Here is a 23,512-nt window from a genome sequence, read left to right as displayed (position 1 = left end):
TTTGTAATGGTATGTAGGAATAACCTTGGGAGACGGGGAAGAGCTGCAGCCAGGGCAATTGTTGGATAAGAGGCAGCCTGCAGAAGGGTGTGGCAAATGTCTCAGAAGGGACCCTCTGCAAATTCTTGGGCTATAAAGGTGACGGGGAAGAAATGTACTTTCAGACTTGCAAGATTGATGTTTGCCTTGAGAGGTAGTCCTGACAAGAAGCACACCCAGAAGACCTAGCTCTACTTTATTGTAAGGTTACATTAACAGAATCTTGCACGTCTGAAAGTACATTTCTCCCCATTGCTTTTACAGCCCAAGAAACTAGGGAGGGTCCCTTCTGAGATGTTTGCCATGCTTGCCTCCCTTCTGTGGACTCAGCTGCCATTTATCCAACTGTTGCCTTGGCTGCGGTTCTTTCCCCTGTCTCCCAAGGTCATCCCACACACCATTACCTTGTACGGTTGACACTCCATTGTAAGAGAGGAACTAATCTGTCACAAGAAACAGCTGGCAGGAGCTCGTTTTCTCCTTCCTGCTGCAAAATCCAAGCCCAGTTGCTAGTTATCCTGTCACTGCAGAAGCAAGAGGAAAGGACATTCTGGTCCTTCCTATCAGCCAACTAAATAAGAACCATGGACTAGTGGAGCAAGAAAATCTCCAAGGAAAGACCTACCTTACCTGTATTAGATAGAAATACTTGCTAACAGCATTAACAGTTTGTTTTGACCTTGCAAAGACTGATCCTTTCTTCTCTTGTATGTCTTGTCTTTTTCAATTTATAAGCTTGATGACAGGATTCACTTACCTATCTCTCTGTCTGTGTGAGAGACAGAGAAAGAGAGCTGCTTTGGGAGACAAGAATTGAAAAAAGCAGGAAAAAAAGTGTACTAAATAATGAATCTTATAATACAGCAGGCCGTTAAAAGAGCACCTATGGTGCTGGTAAGCTAATGAAAGGAGCATGTATTTCAGACTGATGACAGGTATAATATTCTGGGAAGGCTGAATTTAGGAGTAGTTTCAGTAATGAATCTGCCCAATCTATTATGCATAATGCCACTTTGCTCTAGATTTGAATTGGAAAATGCAACAGAATAGGAAATAAATTAATAGAATTCTACAGAGAGAATTCTTTGTTCATTTTGCTGAAACCTTCAACCAACATAAATACAGGCTCTACTAATGGACATCACCTGATAGACAATCTCACAATCAAATTACTTTATGGGAGACTGAAGAAGGATAAATGCAATCCAAATGACCACAACACTTCCAAGTGCAGATTGTGGACAGAACATGAATTTTGGTGTTCAATATATATAAATAAATAAAGGTAATAGGTATGCTAGCACCTGGGGGACACAGTCTGAATGCAAGATTTATTTTTATGTATTGGATTTATATCCTGCCTTTCATGCAGGATTTGAAGGCAGTGGACATAATGCTCCTTCCTTCGATTTTTCTCCACAACTACTACCCTGTGGTGTAGGTTAAGTTGAGAATGACTTACTTAAAATCACCCAGTGAGAAAGGTTAGAAAGATGGGAAACAAGTCAACAACTAGAGAAATATTAACAAGAAAAGGAAAATGAGAATTACTTTAAAGATTAGTGAAATCTTTATAGATTGCCAACAGCTATATGTCAATACTTATATAAAAAGGGGTGTGGCCTAGAGCTTGGAAAATACTAGTGTATATACTTATATGGAACAACGAAGATGCAGGAGGAAGTGTGTATTACTGAACCACTGCACCAATTCTTCAAGAATGAAAGTTCTATTTAACATCTTACAAAGAAGAATAGAGTCATGCAGTATATGGAAACAGAGATAATAAATGAATAGGCAAGTTTGAGCAAAGGCAGAGGGGCATGAGATCACATTGCTAATACGAGATGGAGCATACTGGAGCAAGCTAATTGAATAAGTTTTTACTTTTACTCAATAAATCAAGTTTTTGATTATGCAGATCATGCCAGAGTTATGGATTTGAAGGCAGTTACTTAGAACACCAGGGTGCAAGAAGAATGATCAATCAGGTGGTCTTTGAAGAAATAAAATGACTGCTCCCTTGAACTGATTATTAGCAAGCAGAAACCCATATATTTTAGACATGTGATGCAAGCAGAGGATGGACTAGAAAAAGTTATTATGCTTGGCAAGGTTGAAGGAAGTAGAAGATAATGTATTATGTGGATGGACAGGATCAGAACTATCACTGCAAGTTTTATAGGAAGCATCACTCTATTTTTTATGCATATTTTTTAGTCTGACCTTTTCCCCTATGCCAGCCAAACTAGACATTATAATCAGTTATGTGCAATAAATTTTCCCAAGATTTATTTTTAATGGAAAGGTTACAAAGAAGGTGAGAAAGCAGGAAATGTATAGCACCTAATGCTTTCCACGGCTACTCTTTTTCAACTCAAACTACCCTCCCAAGCACTAGGAGCAATTCTAAGCCAAAATAAAAAGCTGACCAAGGAAAAGGTTAAGCATTTCACCAGTGTTGTTCTGCTTACTGCAGCTTCTAAAGTCTGTTTTTTAAATGTTTTAAAAAGCACACAGAACAATATTAATTTTAATTTTGCATAACATCTAGTTTGGCTCAAAGAGGAATTTGAATAGGAACTTGTGGTGAAGGAAAAACACCATGTATTATTTGCCATATCTGCTATAAAACTATTGATGAAAAATATAAAGCCTCAAATTCTGTTTTTTATAGAGTTTCAAATGAGTGTCATTATTTGTAATAAAACAGTTTCCACAGAAACTGTGTTCTTCATATTTCATTTCAGAAGATCAGACATGGCTGGAAAAACATGGTTTTAATAAAGTGATTGAAGACACGGAGAATGAAATTCTCTCAGAGGATAATGTTTTGTTGAAAAAAATCCTCAGTCTAAAGGTCACACTAGCTTAATTAATTTGAAATGGTAAATGATCAACAAAAATAAAGGGAATATTTTCCCCTTATATTGTCATTGAAGGAATGCTCCAGTCCTCTTTTCCCAATTGAGATGTGAAGAATAGGTTTAACAGGATTGACATGACCAGCAGAGGCACTAAATGTTAAACTCCTTCAGGGGAACACTATTCAGTTTCCTGCTTGGCAGTTAGACAAAGGCTGTACTTTTTCGGAAAGCAAGTTGGGCACTTGATTATCTTCTTGGGCTCCTTTTAAGGGTTTATTTTGCTGAATCTTTTGTTATTCTTGATTATTGTGATTTTATTAATTATCGGCTGGCTATTCTGTCTGTTAAAATTTAATTGTTTTCATTATCTAGTTGGTTATTCTTTAGTTTTAAGGTACCTCTAATTCAAGAAGGTGAGGCACAACTATTTTAATAAGTAGTACACAGATAATAAAAATCTGTCTTGGTCCTGCAACCTGGAATAACATGAACATGAGAAGTGTTACTAGAAGAATATTGATTTAGCCTAAAAGCTATTTTAGGAAAATAAAGAATCAAACTGAAATTAATCATGTAGCATTTTAGAAACTCAATAAGGAGTAGTTATGACCCTATTAGTTGGTTGCCTTACAAATACCCAGAATCTTATGGTGCTTAAAAGCACAATACATTTATTGTGGCATGCAATTTTGAGTGCATAATTCATATGCACAAAAGTGACCTTGATTAAGTGATCTTAATTAATTGTGATCATTTGATAGTTTTATGGAAAATATCCCTGGGGCAAAGAGAATATATGTGATGAAACAAATCAGTTTACTTTTGAGATTCTTCCTGCTGCTACATTTATATATTCAAAGTAAATAACTATATGCTTTGAATAGTACTGATAGAAATTAATTATCTATTGGTATACATGTTTTTTTTTAATCTTTACAAACAACACCATCATATTCTCTGCAATAAAAACAGGTCTTTTCTTTAAATATTGTTGAATATTCAGTTCATTCTAAGAGCACAAAATGCAACTATTATGCTTTAAATGAGCTCTTATGTATCAGATTTGCTTGTTAAATTCTTAGGATTCTCCACAAGTACTATAATGCAAACATCTGAGATTACCAGTACATTTGTACGGCTACATAATTCAACTATATCGTTGTACAGTTGTTTTCCTAGAGATGGGAGTGTGAATATTACCTTCAGTACTCATGTCTGGTGTTGGCATCCAGACATAAGCAAGGCCTTCATCTCTGTACAGCTTCATGAGAATCTCTGGACTCATTGGTTCTGGATAGCGATTGCATCCCCAGGAATTCTGAACCACATCCCATTCGGTCTGGAAGTTCATTATAGCTGTAATACCCAACTCATGTTTTAGCTTGACAGTGACATGCTCCACTTGACGAGGACAACTTCCTAACCACAGATTTGGCAAAATCCTGTTCAAAGAGAAAAATCTTGAACTAACGAATGTTAAAAGACTTCAATGATTTATTTAAGTCAGTAATATGATTAATCAATGGGTAGCCATTTTCCACAATTCATGTTTAAATACAAACTTACTAAAAATCACAAGGAACTTGAAATTCAAGGAAGAAATTAAGGAAAGAATCATTTATCCAGGCTTGAATCAACTCCCTCATGCTATATAATGATTAGGAAAGGTTTTTATGAAGGACAAAGAAAAACATATTCCTCTGATAACAATTTCTAGCATCCTAAGGAGTCCACTTCATACTTTGGCCAGATAATTTCCCATACATTATAGCAACTACTACTTACTGGACACAAAATGTAACATTGCACATAAAAAATCTGCTGCCAAATCTTGCACAAAGAAATCAAGTAATGGACCAATATATGGCTACAAAAATATTTAGCTGAACAATCTCCTTATTGACACTGAGTTTAGTTATTTGGACATCTAAATTAGACTGCCAGAGAATTAGTTTGGGTATTATGAAACAGGTTATTTATCACTTGTATTCCATTATCATTCACATTCTAGCCATTTACTCAGAAGACAATGTTCTTAATATCGACTTAAGAAACCCTCAGAGAGTAACATATTTGTCAAATCACCTCACTCTTGTGAGGATTGTCACTATATGTTATGATAACAAATTCTATCATTCTTCCATAGATACAAGTCTTGTCACATTTGATTGTATTTTAATGATGTTAGTTTAAATCTTCCAGAAATGTGCTTCTCTGTAATGGCTTTGCTTTCCCATAGTGGTAAGTAATATATTAAGCACTGGGTGATAGGGTTTTAACTAGAAGGCCATTTATATGATATATCAGCCTTGTATGTTTCTTAAATGTCTAATTCCCAGAAATTCAGCTACTTTAAGAAAATAATACTCTCATCTGTGTCTAAGATAGTGTTTGACTAGACTGAGGAATTGATTCACTTCAGAAAGTAGATCACTGAAAGTATAGTTTAAAAAGCCTTTGATTTGGCCTGAAACACAAGGACTGCCAACTTTCAAAGGCTTAGAGACAAGTTGGGGAGGGAATCAAGGTGAGAATAAAATTGTTTATTATAAGAAGATAGATGATTTTATAGAGTTAGAATTAGAGATTTGATTGTAGATCACTATCCTGCGACTTCTGAATATATTTTGAAAAAAGGAAGTACTTTTTTAGGACCCAAGTATTAAACTGATTTGAAATGAAGTTCAATCATTCCATCATAATACATATCGATTGTATCAATCAAGACGATTAATATATTTTAGGAACACATATCTCCTTATTTTTATTGTTAGAGAATCTGTTTAATTAGGCATGACCAATTCTCTTGACAAACTTGAAAAACATTGGGATGATGATTTGGGCACTGAACTTGAATCTCATTGGAAATCTTTGTGGCACAGAATTACTTTTAAATCTATGTCAGCAGCTTTCAAGAAAAAGTGATTATAAAAATGATCCATCAGTGCTATTACACTCAGTCAGATTATACTATATAAATTGCAACTCTTCTAGATTATCTTGCCAGAGATATAAACAAATTAGTAGACATTTTCATCAGGTTGGCAATGCTTTTGGTCAAAAACTTGGAAAATCACCAACAATCTCTTACAAGGAATACTCAGGATGCTTCATTGTATGTTTGTTAAAGCATATAAACTGAACAAGCACAGAAAACTAATTCAGCTTTTATAGTTAGTCACTAACCTTGTTATTGCAGAACACTGAAAAAAAAAGAAAACTATTTCATTTATTATATCTTTTTGTTATTTAAAAGTGTAGAAAACCACCATGGCTGAAAAGTGACTAATTCAACAAAGTACTTTGAAAAACTTTATAATGAAGAACAATTCACTTTTAATCAGTATTTATTACCAAGTTAATTTTTTTTTACAATTACTTTCAAGTATCATTTTGGACAGAAATGTTTAATATGGATGTTTAAATTGTTTGTATTTCTCTTCAATAAGATATATGTATATGTAAATGTTTTCCCAAAAAACTGTCTCCCCATCCCCAAATATTGCTCTTTGGGTTTGCTGTGTATATATTTTACTTTATTATTCATACTTTTTATTGTAGTTTTAGTTTATTTTTCAACTCCTCAGTCGGGTTACAGAAAAGGACATCAAATTTGAATTGCCTGAGTTTCTTCCTTTATCCTGGCATATGCTTTGTTCCTGGTTTATGCAACAGTAATCAGAGACTGCGAGGATAACTATATTTTTACTTTCCTTGAAGTTTTTGGATTTTTTGTCATCTTCATCCTTGTGCTCCAAGCCTGTTAGCTCTTAGACAGCAAAGACATTTCAGTCCCTACACAATGGTACTCAAGATTTGATAAGTGCAGGACAAAATTATGCTCCTAGCCTGATTTTGATCATAATGCATTTCTAGCCTCAGTGATTCCTGGGACCATGTTCCTCTCTCTTATATGATGCCTGTGGAATGATCCAAATGGTTATCTTCAGTCAGAGTAGTTCCGTACACTGTTTTAAGTGACAAGGTAATGTGGAGCTTACTTCTAAAACTCACATTAACAGTTGGTATATATTACAGAGATGGGAGGGGGAAACTATAAATGATTCACACTTTTAAAAAATTCTTGTAGTATACCATGAGAAGTGGAATTTAGGGAGTTATCCCATGATCAAAGTCAAGAGTTCCATAAAATTATTAGAATTTACAACTCTCATCCTTATGTCAAGAGAAAGAAAAGCATTAAGTGAGTAAATTGGCTGACACTAAAAACTCATAAAAGACAAGTATACACCAGATCAAATTGGGTACACAAAAGATTGCAAATGACAATGTTGTTTAGACCTTATATCTAGCTGAAAATATTAATTACCCATGGTTCACTGATACTAGTGGAAAATGGACAGCCCTGAAGAGATAAGAAAGGCCAAAGACAATCATCTATATCCATTCAGTCTTGGGTGCCATGAGAAGTAGCCTGTAAGTACTTTCAATTAGATGTCCCCATGTGAGGGGTCTGAGAACAGATTACAATACATATCCTCCCAAAGACGACTTATTTTCACACCTCCCTTACCTATGGGCGACATGTCGGCCCATTAGGTAGACCAGACCAAGAAATCAACTCTAAGGAAGGCTAAAACTACTCTTACTGCAATTGGCTGTAATAAAAGAGTCTTGCAAGTCAGATCATGCTGTACCTCCTCTCCCTTCAGTGAATTAGGGAGGTGTCTATCTGAGTTGCTTACAAATATTATATGTATTAAATGTTTGTTGTGGACTCAATATATTCTTCATCTCTCAGCATCCTAGCAATGGATCTTGTATATCTCCATCAAGATCATCTTCCTTACTCTTTACATAATGTAACAACACCAAAGGGATTGAGGCTGGTTCTAACAATCTGAACAGATATTAAGAAAACATGAGATTTTAAAAAAGCACTTTTACAATCACTATTCCATCACTATACAGCAAATTATTTTAATGATACCAATGCATAGGATGCGTGGATGATTCCCTTCCCAACTCAGCACATTCTTAATTAAATTTGACAATTCACTTTGGATGCAGATGAAACTAGAAGATTCTTTCATTTAATTGTGTGAATTCTGTTCTTACCTACAGAGTCATTACAAGCCTGGAATTGTAAAACGTCATTGCTTTTTTGGCACCATTTTGTACTGTGAAACATTAAAAAATTACTAGCCTTGTAACCATCTTCTAGTTTCACAAGTAACTCAACCATGTCAAGAAGCAGTGTAAAAGCAAGCCTCTGTAAGTAGATTTCAATAAATTTAACTTGTTTATCTGTAATGAAGCTCTCTATGGCTGTTCCTTATGATTAAAGCTAAGAACTTGACAAAATTAATCTACTTTGCTAAAGAAACTAGAGATAATGAAACTCACCAGCCATTAATTTATATTGCCAGTGTTGCTTAGATGGGTGCCTGTGCATTCTCTTCTTAAATCCAGCACTGATTCCTGTTTTTATTATCTACTTAAACTATACTACACTTTCAAGACTTAAAGTTCACTGTACTTGCCCATCAAGTGTTCTGATTCGATTTCACAAAAGAAATTCATGATTGTCAGGACATTATCACTACCTTTCCCAATTGTCTAGAAATGTTAGGGCTATATCTCCCACAATTCCCAGGTAGCTGGGAAATTGAGAATTGTATTCCTAACACATCTAGAGGGTAAACAGTTGTGGAAAACTAGTTTTATTGCATGTTCAAAATCTGATCTTATATAACATGGATCTCAGTAGGCTTAGATATGCATAATACCGCATAGATCTGTCCTGTGTAGTATTTTAAAAGCAAGTAATACATAATGCACATACAGCAGGAAGCTGTGATTAATTCTGTATTCCTATTACATATTTATATTGTTCTACAGATGTTCATTTTTCCTTCCAAGCACACGTTGACTGAGAGAGATCCAACAGGGAGAAAAAAAAAGCGATGCTGCTGGAATATTTCTCCTAAAATGGAGAGGCCACACATTCATTTTTCCAAATCAAAAAGCAACAATGGCAAGGGAAGCTCAATTTCAAGTGACAGTCCAGGCAATTGAGAGGGAAAAGAAGATAGCTTCTGTTATCCATCCATCCATCCATCCATTCAAAGAAACCCTGGGTAGCAAACAACAGAGCTCCCATAACTAACATCCCAGCTACAATGCCTGGAGGAAGAGCCAGGTCTTCATGGCCTTCTGAAAGGCCAACAGAGTCAGGACCATCTGTATCTCAAGGAAGAGGCTGTTTCATAGGGTAGGCACCATAACAGAGAAGTGACCCATCAGGTGACTCTGCATGCTCACTCTGCTGGATCTGGTGGGATGGGCAGAAAGTATATGGGAAAGGCAATGGTGCAAGTATCCTGGTCCTATGTCATGTACGGCTTTAAAGGTGACAACCAGCATCTAGAAATGTACCCAGAAGCCTGCATGTGCTGCTGCATTCTGGACAAGCTGAAGCTTCTGAATGCTCTTCAAGGGCAGTTCCATGGAGAGCTTGTTGCAATAGTCCAATTAAGAGGTGACTAAGGCATGAGTGACTGTGAGCAGTGCCTCCCAATCTTTGTTCATGGGACAGTTGGGAAAGTAATGGAAAGCAGAGTAGCTCAAAACAATCAAGATAGAAGCTGAGTCCATTGGCAACTTATCTTATAAATGGCATCTCAACCCAGTTGGCAAGAAACCTGGAAAGAAGAGCTTTAAATCATTCAAAGATGCTTAATCAACTCATTATAAACAAGGGTTGAAGATTCCTCTTACACTTGCCAAGACTCTGCAAGACTAGCATTCAAGGTACCTTACTGAAGTCTGTGTAGTTTTTGCTCCCTTGACCTTGCCCAGCTGCATGGGGCTGGCCAGTTCCATTCAATACTATGGAGGAGCTGATGGGAGCAGAAATCCAAAGCATACAGAAAGCACCAACATATTAGCACTACATTTCAATTCCCTGAATAAATGGAACACAATTAATTAAGCTGATATTTTTATTGGGCTAGCTTCATTTAACTATAATGATACTCTGAATTCATAAAGGAAGATACAGGCACTTGCCAGCATCTTAATTAAAACTATAGGCAAACTGTATCATTCTCAGTAGACCTGCCAAGAAAGAACAGCAGCAATCCAAAGTATTATTGAAAAGAAGGCTGGTTCTTATTAGGCAGAATAAGCTGGCCATCACAGGGAGCAAATGCTGGTGGCAGGAAGCACTGGAAGGAAATTGGAAGCAAGCTGTGATAGGAACCTGCCTTTCACCCATATGCCTAAAGCAATCTCCAGGTGTTATGGATGATGTTGTACCATTATCGATACTGAGCTAAGTTCTTCTTGTCGGCACAGCTGATTGCTCTACTTAGAATTGGGCAGGTGGCATCTTTATCCTTGTGCTAAAAGAACAAATAGTCTTGAGCTAGTCCTTAGAGTAGGTACAGATAGATACAGACATAGATAAGGGGGTATGTTTTCAAGCACAAACACCTGCACGCATATGCTTATTTTCATCTGAAACATGAAATTAGGAGGGGAAAAATCAGTATATAGAAATTATCTTATAAATTAGTAATAACTCTGTATTTTAACTCAATTCTACTCCAGGGCTTTCAAATGAATGGAATCAAGAGGCTATTACACTTTTTCTATGTGCACTTCCCATTCCTTTCTTATGCAGCACCCTGATGAAAAGAAGTTAAGTAGTTAAGCACAGACAATTTTCTTCGTAGATGTAATATAGTCTATTTATTTGGGGTTCTCAGATGGGAACAAACTTGGCAACCGAAAGGAGATACAGTACTCATTATTACTGTTGAAAACCACACTACAGGTAGTCCTTGACTTACAACGGCAATTGGGATTGGAATTTCCATCGCTAAGTGATGTGATCATAAAGCTACAGTAAGTGATGTGGTCGTTAAGTGAGGCAACTTCCTGCTGGCTTCCCACAGCCAAAGTCAGTGGGGAAGCTGACAGGAAGTTGCAAGTCCCAGGGCTGGCACAGCGAGAGTGCAGCTGGAGCGCAGAGGGGCTGGGGGAGGTTGCACAGGTGGGGGAGACTTACCTCGGTGACTTCCCACCTTCCCTGCCAGCTTCCCCATTGACTTTCTGGGGAAGTTGGCCAGGAAAGCTGCAAATGGCAATCTCATGAACCAGTTGTAAGTGCGAACAGGTGGCCAAGCACCCAGATCGTGATCACATGACTGCAGGGGTGCTGGGACAGCTGAAACTCCAAGGACCGGTTGTAACCACCATTTTCAGTGCCATCATAACTTCAAATGGTCACTGAGTGAATGATTGTAGGTTGAAGACTATCTGTAGGGGTGTGTGTGTGTTTGTGTGTGTGTGTATTTCTTACCATGGAATGCAAAGCTTTATGCTTATGATTTATGATAGTCTTTGTGCTGCAATCTGAAGTCTGATTTATCAGTCTACAAGTGAGTGGTCTATTATCATTCCTCCTAAAAATAAAATAGGCACACACACTTAGAGATAAAGAATAATTGAGATATACTAGCATGCATATAATAAAGGTTGAAGCATATGGATAAAACTTTGAGGTGACAATCAAATTGAAGAATGTGAAAAATAATGGGGAGATAATTAACCTACTTGTCAGACTGAAGGCAATGCTTTGGTGTTATCCTATCATACATAAGACAAAACTGTAAAGACAGCCCAAGTTATCTTGCTCCCTAATATTTATGATTAATTACACACATGTGAAAAAAATTCTCATTACTTGAAGTACAACACAAAGACTCAATTTACCAAGAAGCTTCAGGGGCATATCACTCTAAGTTACCATTTTGGTAGAAACAGTCATCCATATTAATACACTCTCATGAAAATTAATATGCCAGAAGATACTTCCACATGACTTTTTCTAAACAATTTGTCTTTTTATAGGAAAAAGTTTCACATTTCTGTGAAGCAACTGCTATCAACTTGATATTTTTTCTTGGGTTGAATTTTAATGAAAGAAAATACTTTTTCTCTCATATGTATTATGTTTTTAAAAGTATCATATGGGAAAATATGGAATGAAACACATAATATCAATGGTTAACCTTCTGTGTTATTATCTAGTAAAGGGTAAATAAAATAATAATAATAATATAATATATTTGAGTAGAGGGGCAAACTGTCAGAACACAATTTCTATCCTGCTTCAAAGAACATTTTACAACATTTTAGCTACTATAGGAATTGTAATTTAAGCTCTTGAGTATCACAATAAATGAGCCTTTTAAGTATGTTTGTTATAAGCACAGCCACAGTTCATCTGTTTGGAGTTTGTTATTCTGAGAAACAAAAAGTCTCCTGAGAGAAGAAAACAGTAATTTTTTAATGTTTGTTGACTTTTAGGAACTAGAAAAGTTTTACTATTTTGTTTAGGCAAAATGATGGGAATCTGCAAGTTTTTCTTCTGATAAGTTGTTTATTACCTTCCTACCTAAAGTGTGAAAGCTTTAGATAAGCCCTATGAAAAATGACACCCAAAGATATGTTGCATCTACAGGCTTTTCAGTACATAAGGATTTCTGTGTCCTGATGGAGATATGCAGCCAACTGTACTGAGTCATCATTGGCCTTATATGCTGACACAATATTGCTCAAAGCAGCAAAGAAAGACAAAGGATATTGCAGATGATGCCAGCACGCACCTCTGAGTTCACATACATTAGACATTATGTGTGCATCAATACCACAGGTGTTTACAAATGTAGATGGTATAGCCCAAGTTTCTGCCTTAGATAAGATTAGGACTGACATACTCTAATACAGTAAGAGTTAATTGACTAATTGATAACAGGGACTTAGGCTATGGACCATCACTTTGAAAAGAAATCTAAGGTACACAGAAAATCTGTTTTACTAATCAGAGTAGCAGACACTGGCACTGTCTCAAGATGTTAGTGCAATTTACATCATGCAGTCCTTCCTTAGGCATGAAAGCTGACTGGATGACTTTCGGCAAGTTATTCTCTCTCAGCCCAACCCACCTCACAGGGTGGTCAATGTGGGGAAAACAGGAGCATTAAATATGCCACCTTTTGTACAAAGTAAAGGTGGTATATAAATGTAGTAATAAACAAATAAATAACCATACATCTAATGCATATGTAATATATGAAGTATGTTCCAAATCCATGGATGTTTGGGGGGAAAAACTGACAGAACTACCATTGTACTGCTTGGAACAAAAAGACACTGCGTATTAATGAGGTATAAAGATCTACAGTTTGGCAGGAAAAACATGAAGGTAAGCAAGCATATGTCAGCAGTGGCCACAGATTAAAAAGGGTATTTCAACAATTAACCTAGGATATAACCAAGGGGATATATATTATAAGGAACTGTGAGAAAGCATATTTTATCTGGAGGCGATAAACCTGAATAACCCTCTATGGAAAGTTGTTGAACAAAGATACTAGCTAAATAAACTTCTATTAAAATGAACAACAAATTTGTGCATTTGATAAGAAAACCATACTCCAGGTGAAATCTCTCCAAACCCAGGAACCTCAAGAAGTGAGTCCACTTCCTAGTTTAAGATACATGGGTAATTGGTTTATATGCAACTTCTATAGCATTAGTATCTCTGCTGAGAACATAACCATATGAACCGCATTGTGGAGAACTGGACTGACACTGATGGAGAGAGAGAAGATCCAAATGCTGAGAAAAGCTAGAGTATATCAAAGACAATAATAGGAAGAAAAACTAAGACTGTCTTGATCACAAAAGGCTTACTAAGATAAATGGACTATGGACTGTCTACAACTTTGGCAATATTTTGGGTTAGCAAAATGAGTGGAAATGCATAAAGTAGAGATATCCTTCAATTGAGGAGGAACACATCTTGGTCTCTTGGATCTTGCCACCTTTGCTACATACGTGAAGATATTAAGCATGGTTCCAAGATGCAAAAAAATCTATCACTGGTTAGCTCCAAATATTGAAGATATGGTTAACGATAACTGAAGATTTCATTCATGCCATATAGCTGCTATCCTGCTGAAATGATCTGCTAAGTCACTGTTGACATCTGACACATAGCTGGCTGCTGCAAAGTTGTTGAGTTTGATCCATCAGCTCCAGAGTCATCTTGACAAGAAGAGAAGTGTGGAGATATATGTTTTCCATTGTTTAATGATAACCCCGGTGTTGTCTGCGGCCACCTGGATTGCATGGACCTGAAAGAGTGGTTCGTTACTGGTAATTACTGTTTGAGCATACTGATATAGAACTAACGTTCCCTTTGATCTTCAAGGCTGATGAAGTTCCCTGAGTGGGAACTCCATCTGGGGAAAGTGTACCTGAATTTGGAAGGGAAAGAAAAACAAAAACAAAGGGAGAAACAAGCCAAATAAAGATGACAGAAGGGAAAGAAGTGACAGGGAAAGGACAAGTCCTGGACAAGCCCTGCCTCTCTTGATACACTCCGGTGATCTAATTGTTAAGGCATCCACACATTCTGTAATAATGTGTACAGCACGGAAGGCATTGTTGCTGGAAGCCTGGAGTCCTCTGAAGATGTTCATCAGCACAACTTGGGAAGGGTGGGGGAGCCCCTCCCTATTGCTTGCATGATTAATACTAACTCGTTTTGCAATTCTTACGCAAGGCTTAGATTGTTTTCCTTGCATGAATAGAGAGTGAATGTCTGCACTGAAGCAGGAGAGAAACTGCTGCCATTACTTCTGCCAACAAAGATTTTAAAGTTCTCACTACAGTGAGGCAAAAGAGCTTCTCCCTTTCTAGTGTCTCCTCCCTTTCACTATCTGCCTCTTAAATAACTTCTCTCTGAATATTAAAACACCACCCAATTCAAAGACAATTATTTAAGAATTTCTAATCTCTTTGTGAAGTCAATGCATATAGGACTGCAGCCAAAATGATTTCAGTTTAATTTTAGTCTCTTATTTATTGATATTTAATTCATTTCAGTGTACTATTCATACTTATCAATGTTATTTTGTGTACATCTCTGAAATATATATAGTACCAAAACAAATATTTTAGACTGTGCGTTGATATACACATATAGGCACACAGAAATACTAAGGCAAGAGAATTTTGTATTCTTACTTCCCAGAGGGTCAACCTGCAAATTATCTATAAGCATCTTAAGACAGCTGCTTATTGCAGCTCATCTGTTTGCATGTGGTGTTTAATTATAAATGATATATCAGGGTGAAATGACAGTGCTTTGCTTTGTAAAGTGACTTTTGACACTAATTGCTGGAGGGATCCACTTGAAAACAGTGCCTCAGCATGGAAAAAGTAAGATGCTCCTCCACTTCCTCTCAAAAGTGTGGAGGCAGGCTGCCTTGATCAGCAGTCAGTTAGCTTCATTGGAAATGGGTGTATCTGCAGCCAGCACAGTGCCTAATTTTATGTGGCACAGTGGTTTCAATGGGGCACTTAAAAGCGGGTTCACTTTGTGAAGCAACTTCAAAAGGATGCTTCATCAAAGCCTTTATCAAAGTAAAGCCGCCCGCCCTTTTGAGGCTTTAGACCTAGTATTTATGAACCATTTGAGTTTCGAAAGAGTGAAATCAGCAGCTAGCTTTCAGCCAACTTCAAAAGGTACAGTCTAAGCTGACTTGCCTGTGTTAGAAACAAAGATACTTGTTCCCGTTTTAATTAGGACCAGTAGTCAGACTCTTAAAAAAAAAAGTATAATCAATTATTTTTATTCTCTAACTCATCACATTTTACCACAATGACTGATGCAGCTGATAATGAATTTCTATTGTATAAGATTAAGAACTGGACCTCAAAACTTAGTTCCAAATGTAGGAATCACAACAAATGTAATAACTCTGACAGCAATTTTTTAACTACAGAGCATCACTTAGGCTTTCCGTTCACATCACACAGCAAACTAAACTCCAGTTAAAACTTGTCCCTTTTCCCCTTCCACAATTCCATGTTATAATTTTGAAATAAAATCTGTCCAGACACTTAGCATTCACATTTTCCTTTAAACATTTAAATAGATTTTACTTTTGAACTTAATTCAAATGTAACAAAAAGCGGTGACGCAGTGGCGCTGCGGGTTAAACCGCTGAGCTGCTGAGCTTGCCAATCGGAAGGTCGGCGGTTCGAATCCGCGTGACGGGGTGAGCTCCCGTTGCTAGTCCCAGCTCCTGCCAACCTAGCAGTTCGGTGTCTACGGACAAACGCCGGCTCTTCGGCTTTGAAACAGAGATGAGCACCGCCCCCTAGAGTCGGACACGACTGGACTTAATGTCAAGGGAAACCTTTACCTTTACTTTAACAAAAAGCAACAATAACGAAGCATTTTAGTCCCCTCTTCCATATTCTGAATGAATAATTCAGTGTAGATATTAATGGCAACCAGAAATTTTAATGACTGTCATGGATATGGATGAATATGCACCAACTGAAGCTTTTGGCTAGGACTTAAATATTAAACAAAGCATGTATCCTTGCTAGATATGATTTTTTTTAGCCTTAATGGGCTAACCAATATACCTTTATCCTTTGCTTTAATACTTTCAAATGAACAGTATATATGTCTTTGAGCATTGTATCTGTTAAGCCAGGTCTTGGGTTGTTAAATTGCATTTGGACAAGCTGGATCATGGATTGTCATAATGCATTTGGTTTGCCTGCTTCATCCTGACATCTCTGAGTTAATAAATGGTTCAACCTTGAGGCAAAAGTCTGAACTTTCTCAAGTCTGAACCTTCCCAAAAGGAACAAAAGTCGCATACACGGATAAATTATTCATCCTGCATAGGCAGTACTTTTAGTGATATGATTCCTGTATTATACATTGGCTCTTCTATTAATTTGTATATTATTTCCTGCTTTTATTTACTTGCATATCACAAGGTAATGGAATTTTAAATAACACTCAGAATGATTTCATATGTTTCTCAGTTTGTTAACAAGTGTTGAAAAACAGTTTCAAACAAACTACTTGGCAGTATATTGTTAATCCCATAAAGACACATAGAGAAAATATTCTGGACATGCTGTTAGAGCTCTCCAGTTGGAATTATGTTTTATTCCCCAACTTCAGTTGAACGAGCAAATGACACTTTCTAAGCTGTTGGAAATGAAGCAGTCTCCTGAGAATACCATTTATGACTCTTTAGATTTTGTTACCATAAGTTAAAGCATAAAATAACAAATTTCAGAACAACAGTGAGGAATCCTGGTTCTAGTCCTCCCTCAGATACAGAAGCCATCTGGGTAATTCTGGGCCAGTCATTCTCTCTCAGGTCTAGATTAAGAAGTTAAAAAACATCTATCTACCAACCCATAATGGATCAACCTGATAGATTACAGTCCATAACTTTCAATGAAGAGGCCTTCACCTTGCAGTGGACTGATTAATAATAATAACAACAACAACAACTCAATACATTTCGAGTAAAAGTCTTTTGTTTTTGGAGTAGTTAAAAAATCTTGAAAAACCTCTGCCTACTTTCAAGCTGGCATTTCCAATTAAGCTTGGAATCTATTTTCAAAGTTATACTTGATGTACTGTAGTCCCATGCTGCCCAGATTTACCTCTGAATAGCTGTTACACAGATCTGCATATGGGCTGTATGGTGGACAAAACAAGATGCATCTCTGGTTGCTATTGCCAGCAGTTCCAGGGACCTGACTATGCTGGGCTGGGTGACAGTTTTCTGGTAAAACTGACTGAATTTCATTCACATGCTGGTATCTCCCTTCCCATAATAAGTACAGGTAGTTCTTGTTTAGTGACTGCAATTGGGACTGGCAACTTGGTCGTTAAGTGAAGCAGACACTAAGTGAAATTGCAACTGTGCTTATGATTTTACTTCAGCTTTCCTTTGCTTTACAGACCTGCAAAGGTTGTAAATGTGAGGACTGGTTGCAAAATTACTTTTTCATCACTGTCTTAACTGCGAATGGTTGCTGTATGAGGTAGCTGCTAAGTGAGGACTACCTGTAGATCAATTTTCCTGCTGCTTTACTAGATAGGTAGATAGGTAGGTAGGCAGATAGGCAGGCAGGCAGGCAAACAGACAACTACATTTCACAAATATGCAAACAGCAAACCCTGGCATATGCTTTTCTCGTAACTCCATCTAATTTGTTCCATGTTAGGCAGCTTCAGCCACATCAGGGTCGCAAGGAAGCAAGCTGCATGTGCTGCCTGCCAGTTCAGTTTATGAGAATCAAATTGTTATTTCCAAGGGTCACTGTATCTTCTTTTAATCTGGTACCTATTACTGCCCGGCTTTCTGACCCCTACTGCTGCCTTTTTTTCCTGTGGCTACTTTTTGTTTTGGTTCTTTTCTGCTTGACAGTGAATCCCTTATCTCATATCTTTGCCTCTATCTTATTCACCTTAGAATTCAATACTTGGCAACTGCTATTACTGCTGTTAGTCAAGAAGCTGAATGTGGAGATCAGCATCTACATACAGATATTTGTAGAAAGCTGCTGAGGTCCTTGTTCACTAAGGCAATGCATGTTTTAATTCTGGAGTACAGAAAAGATGATGGCTTGCTAGTGCAAATAAAGCAGGCAGTACTCAATATTAAAAGTAATTGCTGAGTGTCTTAAGCAGATGATCATTCAACAAAATGTCAGGTACTGTTAAAAGTATATAAATAAGTTGACTGGCAGTTTTTCATACTGGCTTTTTCCAATTATTAATTTTTCCAGTGGCCTCAGGAATCAAAGCAGATGGCAGCACCTAGCTGGCCTTGGCTGATTCCAAAAGAACTAAGTAGCCTTGATTAGTTCTTCGATGGGAGACCACCAGGAGCTATAAGTTAGACTGGGAAGCTGAAAAAAACACCCCTAAATAAAGCAGTTGTGAGCCACATCCATTTTGCTGCCCAAAGCTACCTGTGTCACCAAGAATTAACCTTAATTTGAGGGAGTTTTGCACTCTTTTTAGTATTGGTAAAGCAGATTATTTATCTAAGACCTGAAACATGCATACAAAAGAGATCTCTGCATAATCTAGAATAACTAGAAATTGTGCACAAACTTTTAGAGAAGGAAAAAGAGTTCACAAAATGTATTTTCACTTTACATTTAATTTCTCCTTACATTTAATTTAATTAATTTAATTAATTTGATTTAGACACTGCCTGACTCCAAACTACTCTGGGTGATGTACAATAAAACCAATCACACACACACCAAAAAAACCCAGAATACTTATAAAAGAATAAAAGAAAAAACAACAAAACCCTATGGTGGATCTGGCAACCACACCAACCACTTTAACCCAAGGCCTGGGAAAACAGCCAGGCCTCTGAAGCTTTCTGGAATGCCAGAAGGGTGGGAGCCACATGGATATTGGGGGGAATCTCATTCCAGAGGGCAGGTGCCATGACAGGCATACTTCTGTGGCCCTGACAAACAAAATTTAACTGAAGGGACCTGGAGGATGGCAACTCTGTTGGATCAAACTGTCCAGCTGGATGTAGGTGGTCCTTTAACTAACCAGGCCCTACACCACGTGAGCTTTATAGGTTATAACCAGCACCTTGAATTGCACCCAGAAGCATACTAGTAACCAATGCAGCTCAGGAAGCAGAAGCATCACATGGGCACACTAAGCCATGCCCCTCACTACCTGTGCCACTGCATTCTGGACCAGTTGAAGTGATCTTCAAGGGCCCATGTAGTGCACTGCAACAGTCAGGCCATGAAATGACTAGGGCATCAGTGACTATCTGAAGGGCCTCCTGATCTAGGAAAGGGTGCAACTGATGTACCAGATGAAGTTGTGCAAAGGCCCTCCTAATCACAGCTACTACCTGCTCATCAAGGAGCTGTGAGTTCAGCAGTACCCCCAGATTGCGTGCCACTCTTGAATGGGGAAGTGCAACCCCACTCAAGGCCAAAGGTAAAGTACTTCCAGATCTAGGTGGCCACAACTGCCACAGCCACTCAGTCTTGGTAGGATGAATCAGAGAGAGTTTCTCTCCATCCAAGCCTGTACAGCCTCCAGGCCCTGGGGTAGAACCTCAACATCTTCCCTTGGCTGGTCTGGGGTTGAAAAATATAACTGTGTGTCATCAACATACTGATGACACTAACCCCAAAACCAGTGGATGACCTCCTCCAGCAGTTTCATGTAGGTGTTGAATAAAAGGGGAGGCACAGTTGAGCCCTGCAGCACCCCACAATGGAGGGGCCTAGGGTACGACCTCTTCTCCACAACAAATACTGATTGAAACTGGCCCCAGAGGAAGGAACAGAAATACCACAGAACAGTGCCCGCTACCCAAAAAGGTGCCCCCTATTCCCAAACCCCATCCCAGGATACGATCAATTGCAGACTGACCACCTCCTTAACAACTTTCCCTAAAAAGAGAAGGTTGGAGATTGGACTACAGGTATCTAAATATGTTGGGTCCAGGGTGGCCTCTTGAGGGTGGGGCACCCCACCCCGTCCCTCAAAGAGGCTGACACCATATCATGGACCCAATCACAGGTTACTTGCCTGGCCACTTTCACAACCCAGAAGGGTGCTGGGTCCAATAAACAGGCAGCTGAACTGACAACCCCGTCTACTTTTTCAGGAGTCACCAGTTCAAGCTTATCCCAGATTGCACCACAAGATCTAGCCCCAGGCACCTCAGCTGGACCTGCTCAGAGTCCAAGTTACCTGTGCTCAGTCAGACTCACTCTGAGTCTTCCTCCAACAGTACTCCAGGCATTTCTTCTGGCACTTCATCTCCTAGAACTCCTGAATAAACCAAGATGCATCCCAGGGACGCACAGGGAGAGGCAGTCCAAGACCCCAGCCACCTGCCCATTCCATGCAGCAACTAAGGCAGTGTTTCTCAACCATGGCAACTTTAAGATGTGTGGACTTGTTGGCTGGGGAATTCTGGGAGTTGAAGTCCACACATCTTAAAGTTGCCATGGTTGAGAAACACTTGACTAAGGCCTTAGCTGAACTGTCTACCAAATCTTCGGGGAAAACTTCAAGGTCTCTCTAGAAACTCTTTGGTTCCATGGATCACCTGGGATTGGCTGACTGAACGGGCCCTATATCCCTCCAGGGAGGGGTGACCAAAAGAATCAGAGAGTGATCTGAAGCTTTCTTCTTTCTTTCCTCCATTATGGAAGAAAAGTTGTAATAAAAACTGTAGAATGTACTTGGACTGATAATATGAACAGCCCTCTGGCAGGAAATGTTTCAGACTACACATGCTTAGCATTGTTTTATATAAGTCCCCACCTAAGCTACACCTCATCTCTGTTAACACCTAATTCTCCCTGTAGTAGATTTTTGTTCCTTTGTTACCTGGAGCAGTGAATAGCTTGATGTCCAGCAATATTAAAATAGAAATCAGTAGTATGTTTCATTTCATCCGTATGCCCAGAAACTTCAATCCAGTGCCCTATTGGGAGGCAGTAAACTCCATCAACTAAATTGCATGGGTTATAAATGCTGCATCGATCATGGTGGGGTCCATTACCTAAAACAATAAGAAAACACACACAGCGCAATTCAGCAGAACTCATAAATTAAATTATATTTGGAAAACAGTATCTTCCCATCCCCTGTGCAGATTAAAAAAAAATTATTGCAGCCCATTTTTTCATGTTTGCACACAATAGACCAGTTAGAATATATATCAGTTTGTTTAAGCCATAGTAATAAGTTACTTTTCCCAAATTAGTGCTTTACTGGGGCCAGCTTACATACATAAATATGTAATTTTTAGAAGATATAAAACAAAATCTCTTTTAACTATCATTAAGAATCACATCCAAGGGACGCGGTGGCACTGCGGGTTAAACCGCTGAGCTGTCGATCGGAAGGTCGGCGGTTCGAAACCGCGCGGCGGGGTGAGCTCCCGTTGTTAATCCCAGCTCCTGCTCACCTAGCAGTTCGAAAACATGCAAATGTGAGTAGATCAATAGGTACCGCTTCGGCGGGAAGGTAACGGCGTTCCGAGTCGTCATGCTGGCCACATGACCCGGAAGTGTCTATGACAACGCCAGCTCCAAGGCTTTGAAACGGAGATGAGCACCGCCCCCTAGAGTCGGACACGACTGGACTTTACGTCAAGGGAAACCTTTACCTTTTAAGAATCACATTCTGAGTAACCTATTCACTATACACTTTTTTTACCTATACCATTATATCTTAAAATGTTTTATCTCATTTTTAATATTGTTATTTTTCTTATTCTAAACCCATTGCCATAAGAAATAGATACAGTTAGAATTCCTCAACAGACAACTGGTAAATGATGGTCTGAATTGAAGTAACTTGAATTTTTGCAACTATTCAGCCCCAGAAATTTTAACACTGTGACACAGGCATAATTTCCTCCTTGATTTCTTTCTTATGGGCATTCACAGTGCCATCTGCTGCATGAAAAATGGCTCATGCTATGATTCGGAACAGTTTACTTTTGAGGCTACTGTTTTCAAATTCAGAAGGCTAAAAAATCATGTTCAGAAGGCTAAAAAATCATGTCGGTACAAAACAGATTTGTATCGCCTCTCAGCTAGTCAAGCAGACTAGCTGAGAGTTGGTAAAAGTAAGGCGCAATCTCGCAGAAATGACTAGTTATACCAGAAAGACAGATTTGTGTTTGTGTGTTATAGATGTGTATGTAATATCAAAACAGATTAAAACAGGCAGTGCCACAATCCTTACAAAGGAGTCAGTCTTAACCCAAAGATAAAGAGATTGGAATTATATTGAGATCCAGTATAACCCTCCCATACTTTATGATTCCCGAAGGATATCTAGGACCATTAACAGAATGTAAATTCAAATGGAACATTTATGATACAGTAATGATCTCTTTTGTTGCAGAACACATCTCTCACCCAATATTCACTTAGAATTAAGCCTGAACCCATTAGGCTCTTCCTTTTAGGAAATTTTTCAACACATTTTTTCCATAAATCTTTTAGGAATGTAATCCATCACTGTTAGGGGTTATAATATGACTTTAGTTCTTTTATCATTTACTTTCTGTAATTTCATTAGAATTGATTGTGTCACATTTCTTTTGTCACTCTCCAAACATAAAACATCAACCAAAGTGACTGCAATGATTCTGTTGCGGAACTAAGTTTTAAAAAATTATGTCTACTATCACACTTACGAAAAATAGTTTCTTGGTTGTGATTAATAACAGAACCTATGAACTAGAGGTCTCACTCACTTTAGACAAGAACTAACATGGTAGCCTTAGATAAAAGATTATATTCCCCAATCCATTATATGAATAAAAATACTAGCCTACTTTACAGATTATTTGTAAAGATTGCTCTGTTATTATGTAAGCAAACCAAGGAGTAACAACCATTCCCAAATTCAGACAACAGCAACCCTTAGTGTAGTTCTAATAGGAGGAGGGGGGACTATAACATTAATTGTGATATCTACCTGTGCCTACTTGAACATGGGAGCCTGCAATTTCTGCTCTTGTTCTTTCACAATGCATTCCATTTCTTCATTAAATAGCTATTCATTGAATTATTAATTTATTAAAAACCCATTCATTTTATTTTATATTCACTGAAATTACATTTCTTCCATTACACAGTTTTCATCGTTGTTTGGTTTTATTTCTTTGTAAATTTTTGGAGGGTTTTGCCACTGTTGGTCAAAATTTAAT

General features: G+C 38.0%; 1 protein-coding gene across 1 annotated transcript in view; it reads right to left on the bottom strand.

Annotated features, from left to right (window-relative positions):
* EPM2A (EPM2A glucan phosphatase, laforin) overlaps positions 1-23,512 on the bottom strand; it is a 48,172-nt gene that overhangs the window by 5,148 nt on the left and 19,512 nt on the right. The window contains exons 2-3 of the mRNA XM_063309007.1: positions 21,172-21,346; positions 4,107-4,348 (exon numbers count right to left, since the gene is read on the bottom strand). Coding sequence (XP_063165077.1) covers positions 4,107-4,348; positions 21,172-21,346 — 417 coding nt within the window. The remainder of the gene's footprint in view (positions 1-4,106; positions 4,349-21,171; positions 21,347-23,512) is intronic.

The sequence above is a fragment of the Candoia aspera genome, chromosome 1 (genome assembly GCF_035149785.1).
Source record: "Candoia aspera isolate rCanAsp1 chromosome 1, rCanAsp1.hap2, whole genome shotgun sequence".
In the NCBI taxonomy this organism is placed as follows: Eukaryota; Metazoa; Chordata; class Lepidosauria; order Squamata; family Boidae; genus Candoia; species Candoia aspera.
The sequence above is the reverse complement of the archived record's forward strand: the minus strand, read 5'-3'. Positions and strand labels throughout refer to the sequence as shown.